The 6990-nt window shown below is 57.8% G+C and overlaps 1 protein-coding gene across 1 annotated transcript in view; it reads left to right on the top strand.

Moving 5' to 3' along the window:
• Positions 1–4867: 4867 nt before the first annotated feature.
• NR3C1 (nuclear receptor subfamily 3 group C member 1) overlaps positions 4868–6990 on the top strand; it is a gene marked incomplete at both ends in the record, with an annotated part of 49745 nt that continues 47622 nt past the window's right edge. The window contains one exon of the mRNA XM_079542397.1: positions 4868–6039. Coding sequence (XP_079398523.1) covers positions 4868–6039 — 1172 coding nt within the window. The remainder of the gene's footprint in view (positions 6040–6990) is intronic.

The raw sequence follows: 6990 nt of genomic DNA, 5'->3' as shown, positions 1-6990 counted from the left end.
TTTACAGGCTCTCATGTTTCTACTGGAAAAGGTTTCCACATTACATTTATTTTTACAGTCTGGGAGTACTGCAGGGAACTGCTGTGCTTGGAGGAAGGCAGGAGGAGGTCGGCCCGGCTGCACACACAGGCAGCAGGCAGGCTAAGGCTGAGCTGCTCCATCACTGCAGGCTGTGCGCTGGTTCTCCTCCAGCAGCACTCGTGGCCAGCAGAAGTGAGTCGGTAATGCTCCCTTCCTGACTTGGTGGGCTAGAGGCAGAAAACATCTGAGGGTTTTCATTGGCTCCGTTCAATGAATGATGCTTAAAAGGGAACAAATCTATAAGTCAGACCTCTTGTGTGTAGCAGCAACTTGCAGACAATGAGCAAACCCAACTCTGCATTCAAACATGAGTGCAGCTGTACGGTTTACCACGAGCTTACCAACGATGGCCTTGTAACGAATGCTGCTGTGCTTAGCAACGAGCCAAAAACGTCCTTTGTAAATCATTCCACCCTGATCACATCTTGTTTCTGCAAACACGACCCCGCGGTGCCCCTCACTCCAAGCCATGGGATGCTCTTTGCTCACTGTTTGGCACTGCTCTACGTCACCGCGTGATGCTGGAGATAAACACAGCACAGCAACACGAAATCGTGTCCTCTTGGATAAAAGATGATATCAAGCTGTTAATTAGAGAAGAAATGTCCTACTCGTTACTTTGCAAAACCAGCTTCAACCAAGCATGGGAGCATGTTTGTAAACAGAGGTCTCATCTAAAGATCTCAGAAACAACCAGCTATGGTAAACACGTTCCTGAGACAGCATGGAGCTCAGGCTGGTGCTGGCACAGTGCGAAGCTGCAGCCCTCCTGTACAGGCTGATGTCCTGGCACACACACAGAATCACAGAATCACAGAATCACAGAATTGCAGGGGTTGGAAGGGACCTCCAGAGCTCATCGAGTCCAACCCCCTGCCAAAGCAGGTTCCCTACAGCAGGTCGCACAGGTCGGCATCCAGGCAGGTCTTGAACATCTCCAGAGAAGGAGACTCCACCACCTCCCTGGGCAGCCTGTTCCAGTGCTCCGTCACCCTCACTGTAAAGAAGTTCCTGCACACCCCAGGGCTGAGCTGAGCAGGTTAACACCAAATGGAAAAGAGTGTCTATGGTAGAGTATTCACAGAGCAGTAAAGTGGAGTACATTTTCTAGGTATAGCCCCAGATGTGCATCAGGGCTTCCTTCTCTGGGAGACGTTCTGGCTTTTGCTTCATGGCAAAGTCCCCTGCAGCGTTCCTGTACCTGATAGCAAAGATCTCTGTGACTGCAGCCTGACTGCTCACTCTGCTGTTCTCATATGGGAAGCAGTGCTTCCTGCTAGCTATAATTTGTGGCACGAGACGACAGTTTGAAATGCCATTTTAAATATCCCTTTCAAACATCCATGAGATTAAGGGGAGTTGCAGAGGAATATGTAGATTTTTAGAACCATTTTCCATATGTGCAGCATAGATGAATACAAGGGCTAACACAGTGTGCATTTATTTTGCATATGTAAACATAAAGCAGAGTGCTCCAAAATTCAACACTGTGTTAAAATAATAATAATAATAATAACAACTAATTAGGATTTATGATGCTTTCAAAATGGTGCTTTTCTTGGCCTTCCCAGTGAAAGAATATCCATATCTGGATTTAAACAGCTGGATAGAAAGAAAACCCATTTCAGGTATGTGTTCAGTACTGTGTGAAGTGATCTATCAGGTACCACAACAGACACTGGCTGCTCATCAACAGCATGAGCACAGGCAGTACCTGCTCATCATCTCCAACGTCATTAATTGCCCCAGATCAGAACTGACCCCTTTGGCATCTGACAATCAATGCTTCTGAAATTTGTCAGCTCTGTGGAACACCGGTGGCACGAGGGTCCCTCGTTGTGCCCTGGAAAGGCGCCCTGCTCCCTACATTTCTGCAAAGCAGAGCCTTCTGCTTTGCTGTTCCATTTCATTCTATTTTTCACTCTTGGTCTACATCCTCTGTGATGGCTCCTGCTCTGTCCTTGCCCCGCTCTCGGCCGCCGTTACGGGTGACGTCTCCGCAGCGAGCAGAGCGCACCGCAGCGCCCCATCTCCAACGGAGCCTCTGCACCTCAATTCGCCCCAGCCGCGCTGAGCTCCCACTGTTGTTCCTTTTATTCAGAACCTCGCAAGCGAAGCGGCACGGTGCTCCGCGGGGCTGAGGCGCACCTCTCGGTGACAACGTGCGTTCTGTCAGTGCTGCAGCCGGAATGCCCCCCCCCACCCCCCCGGCACCTTTTTCCCTCAACTATCCGTGGGCTTTTCAGTTTCCGCGCATTCAGCTCGAGCCCTTCACCCGCACACCTCCAGCGGCCCCCGAGGAACGACAGGCAAACCCGCGAGCGCCTTCCCGCTGACTTCTGGCCGCCCCCCCGCACGCCCCGCGTTCTGCTGCGGGGACGTCACCCGCCTCCCGCTGGGACGGACGTCCGCGGAGGGGCAGCGCCAGGAGCGCGGCGCTCAGCCCGGCCCCCCCGCGCGGCGCTGCCCCCGCCTGGGGAGCGGGACGGGACGGGACGGGAGCGGGGCGGGGCGGCCTCGCGGTAGCGGGCCGAGCCCGGGCGGCGGCGGCGGGCCCCTCGGAGCCCGGGCGCAGGCTGCAGTTGCCCGCCGCAGCCAACAGGTCGCACCGTTCCCCCTCGCTTGAGCCCGGCGGGCGCTGCCCCGCGGAGCGGAGCCGAGCGGAGCCGTGCGGGGCCGGAGCGGAGCGGGCGCTGCAGCCGCCCCTATAAGTGCCGCCGGCTCCACTCCCTCTCCACGTCGGGGAGGCGGGCGGCAGGGAGGGGGCGGGGAGGCGGCCGCCGCCGTCGTCCTCCATTTTGTGGCTGGGGCACAGCACCGCCGAGCGCGGCGCGGCCGAGGGGAGGGCGGCGGCGGGAGGGGGGCGGGCAGCGCGGGGCAAAGTCTGCGGAGGCAATTAGCGCTAATTAGCGAGGGGGCGCCGCGGGCAGCGGAGGGAGGGAGGGGCGGGGATTCGGGCCGGAGCTCGGGCCGGTGGGAGGAGGAAGGGGGGGGCGGCGGCGGGCGCTCTCCGCTCCGCTCCAGGAGGGGCGGCTGCTGACTTCCTCCGCCCGCCCCGCTCCGCTCAGCCTGCTGCCCCCGGCCGCTGCCCCCGGCCGCCATGGCGGTGGGTGGCTGAAGGACCCAGCGCCCCCCCCTGGACGAGGTAAGGGCCGCGAGGGAGGTCGAGGGGGGGGGGGGGACGACAACGCGGGGCCGGGAACTTCCTCGGGAGGGGGCGGGGGGGACGCCCCGCAGGAATGCCCCGAGCGCCGGGGGGGGAGGGGGCGGCAGGCCGGCCGAGCTGCTCCACGGGACGGGGCTGAAGGCGGCCCCGGGGTTTCGCTGCCGCCCGCAGCACGGGTGGTCGCGGGGAGCAGAGCGCAGGGGGAGCGCGGCGCCCCGCTGCCGTGGGCCGGTGTTATTTTGTAGAAGTGGGTGTGCCAGGAGACGGCTCAACAGGTCCCGACACATTGCTCGGGAAGCCGCGCCGCGCGAACGGGAATTCGCCGCACGTAACGCTGTTCGCTGCTCTTCGATCCCTCCGTGGGTCCGCGCGTGTCGCTCCGGCCGCGTCCGCCGCGCCGAGTGTCCGCCGCTGCCCGGGGACGTCGTCAGATGGAGCGGATCGGGCGCCTTCCCCTCGTGTGAGCGCGGCGGAGCCGAAGCGAACGGGCTGCGCTTGTGTCCGCGCTTCGATATTTCAGTTGTCGTCGCGGTTTCCCCGCGGGGTCGTCGCGCGGCGTTTTCACGGTCCCCGAATTTCGGGCGCTGTGTTTGGGTGTCGGGGCGGCTGTCGGCGTCGCGCGCGAGTTGGAAAACAAGGGCGAGAGATTCTCCCTTCGGCCGCGCTGAGGTTATGCGACACGATCCCAAACCCTCCCCCGGCCCCGAGCTGAGCTCGCTCCACTCGGCCGGGCCACCTTAACGCCGTGCGCCCGGAGCCGCGCTGCTGGCTGCGGCCCTCGCTTTGGCACGCGGGGCCGGGCGGGCGGTGCGGGGCCGGGAGCTGCGCTGTGTGCTGCGGGCCCGTGGCTGAGGGCGGCGGGGTTCGGGCGGAGGAGAGGCAGCGTGGGAAGTTCGGATAAGAATTTGCAGTTTTTCTCCAAATATTTACGCTCTGCGCTGGAAGTAAATAGAGTAAACACAAACAGATGAAACTGAGATTTACTGTCGGTGCTAGATGGGGTTGGAGGATAGCCGCGAGCTTTTGAAGTGTTTGAAGCTGGTAAAAATACTACTATAGTTTTAGTTGAGTTTTATGTGTAAATGTGGGGCTTATTTACAGAATGACAGTGACTAATTTTTAGGATTCACGCGTTCTGTTTTAGGCTGAACTGAAGCAGAGCGTTCCGGGGCACCGAGGCTGTGCGGCTCCCGGGCAGCGGCCGCGTTGGGCTGGCTGGCACCGAGCGGTGCCGGGGAGGTCGCTGTCGGAGGCTGTGAATGAGGCACTTTCACAGTTCGCAGCTCCTCTGCTTGCTGGCGTGGCTGTAGCAGAGCTGGGAAGTGCTCACAAAGCGCCTGCCGCTGTGCTGTGGCTCTGAGCGGTGCTGGCGCACGGAGCACTCCGTACGGCTTTAGAAAGCTTTAAAAATAACAAATTTTTCTTATCACTCACCTGTTAAAATATATCAGTGGGTTTGGGGAAAACGTGGCGTATGTCAGCTCGTGGCTTGGTTTGCTTTGCTTCCGTCCTCAAACCAAACCAGGCTGATGATTTTGCCTTCTGTTACGCTGTTATTAAAGTACCCTTGATGTGCTAACTTTGATATCTTGTGATCTTTTTGTAGCTGATGTTAAAATCATGGATTCCAAAGAATTGCTTAAGTCGTCAGATCAAGACGAAACCGGGAAAAATGTGCTCATGAGTACCAAAGGAGGGATCGTGATGGACTTCCATCCGCCCTTCAGGGGTGGAGCCTCCGCACAAGCCCCTGTATCTGCAGCTCCTCTCCCCGTGTCTTCTCAGTCAGACTCTGCTCAGCAACCCGCTCTGGCTGACTTCTCTAAAGGATTGGTAAACAATGTGCCTCCGCCAGACCTGTCCAAGGCAGTGTCGCTCTCCATGGGACTGTATATGGGTGAAACAGATGCGAAAGTGATGGGAAACGACCTTGGATTTTCACAACAGGGCCAAACTGGCATCCCTTCTGGAGAAACGGACTTCAGGCTCCTGGAGGAAAGCATAGCAAGCTTGAACAAGTCCTCGAGCCTGGCAGAGGACACGAAGGGAGCAGTGTCATCCGAGGCGCCGCTGGAGCCGGACTTTGCGGGCATGGCTGGCCGCGGGCCCCTGGAGCCGGGGGCTTCGGTCCAAAGCCAGGTCGGCTCCAACGGCGGCAGCCTGAAGCTGTTCTCTGAAGACCAAAGCACCCTGGATATCCTCCAGGACTTAGAATTGCCATCGGTATCGCCTGGCAAAGAGCCGAATGGGAGCCCGTGGCGGCTGGACCCGTTGCTCGATGATGGAGGTTTGCTGTCCCCCATCTCTGCTGACGACACGTTCCTCCTGGAGGGAAACCTGGGGGAAGACTGCAAGCCCCCCATTTTGTCTGACACTAAACCTAAAATTAGTGACCGTGGTGACCTTTTACCCAGTTCCAAAATGCCGATGCCTCAAGTGAAAACAGAAAAGGAAGACTACATTGAACTCTGTACTCCTGGCATAAAGCAAGAAAACATGGGCCCAATTTACTGTCAGGCAAACTTCTCCGGGTCTAACCTGCTGGGTGCTAAAGTCTCTGCCATCTCTATCCATGGTGTCAGCACCTCTGGGGGACAGATGTATCACTATGATTTAAACACTGCATCGCTCTCTCAGCAGCAGGATCAGAAACCAATTTTTAATATCATTCCATCTCTTCCTGCCAGTTCAGAAAATTGGAATAGGTGCCAGGGATCAGGGGACGAGGCTTTAGCTCCCTTGGGAACGCTCAACCTTTCTGGCAGACCTGCTTTCTCTAACGGCTATTCAAGGTAACCAGTTTTATTTCTCTTTATTGAAATATTGCAAGCGTGCTCTGCGTAACTGCGTGCATGGGTTTGGTTTTCGCTGAAGGTCGGTTGTGGCTCTGTTGGTTGGTTCCTGGGCATAGCTGGGTGCTGAGCTGTGCTGCCAAAGGGAAGAAGGGAGCAGGGCAGCAGACTGTTTAAAAAAGAAAAAAAAAGTTTGAAGTGTATCCCAGAGTGGAATGGAGTTTGTGGCGGAAGGATCCACGCGCAGGGCAGCGGAGAGGGGGAAGTATTTGTGTCCGAAAGCCGCTTCGTTCTCAGGGGTCAGAGGATCAATTACTGCAGCATGAGTTTTTTTTGTTGTTTTCCCCCTGGTGTTACTGAAATGTTAGGCACAAAAATAGCTTGGTTGCTGGGTAAATTTTGAGAATTGCATTTAAGCTGAACCGGAGCTCTAGCTTTGCTTGGTGTTGCGCTTGCCTTACATGGACAAGAGGATCCTGAGTAGGAAACGCTCAGCAGTTCGCTTAATAGCTGCGTTCAGAGAGATAAGAATGTTTGCAGAGATTTACCCGTACCTGGGCTTAACCCGGAGCCGGGCTGCTGGGAGGCGGTGCGCTCCGAGCGCCTGCCTCTGTGCCGTGCTTTCGGCCGGCCGGCCCGGCGCACGGCTGCTCCGCACGAGGCCTTTCCCCGCTCCCTGCTCAGAGCACGGGTCCGGCCGCAGCGCCGGCTGTGTTTTCCTTGGCCGTGTCGCACAGAGCCCGGCGTGGCCTCACCTGGGGAGGAGGATTTTGGTGCGTGTCGGCGGGGCGTTAGGAAATGGCTCTGCGGGTCTGAATGCGGAGAAGCGGCGACTGTGGGTTCGGTGCTCGACTGTGGGTTCGGTGCTCGACTGTGGGTTCGGTGCTCGACTGTGGGTTCGGTGCTCGACTGTGGGTTCGGTGCTCGACTGTGGGTTCGGTGCTCGACTGT

Source organism: Tetrao urogallus (assembly GCF_951394365.1).
Source record: "Tetrao urogallus genome assembly, chromosome: 14".
Lineage (NCBI taxonomy): Eukaryota > Metazoa > Chordata > Aves > Galliformes > Phasianidae > Tetrao > Tetrao urogallus.
Note: the sequence above shows the minus strand (reverse complement) of the source record. Positions and strands in the feature narration are given on the sequence as shown.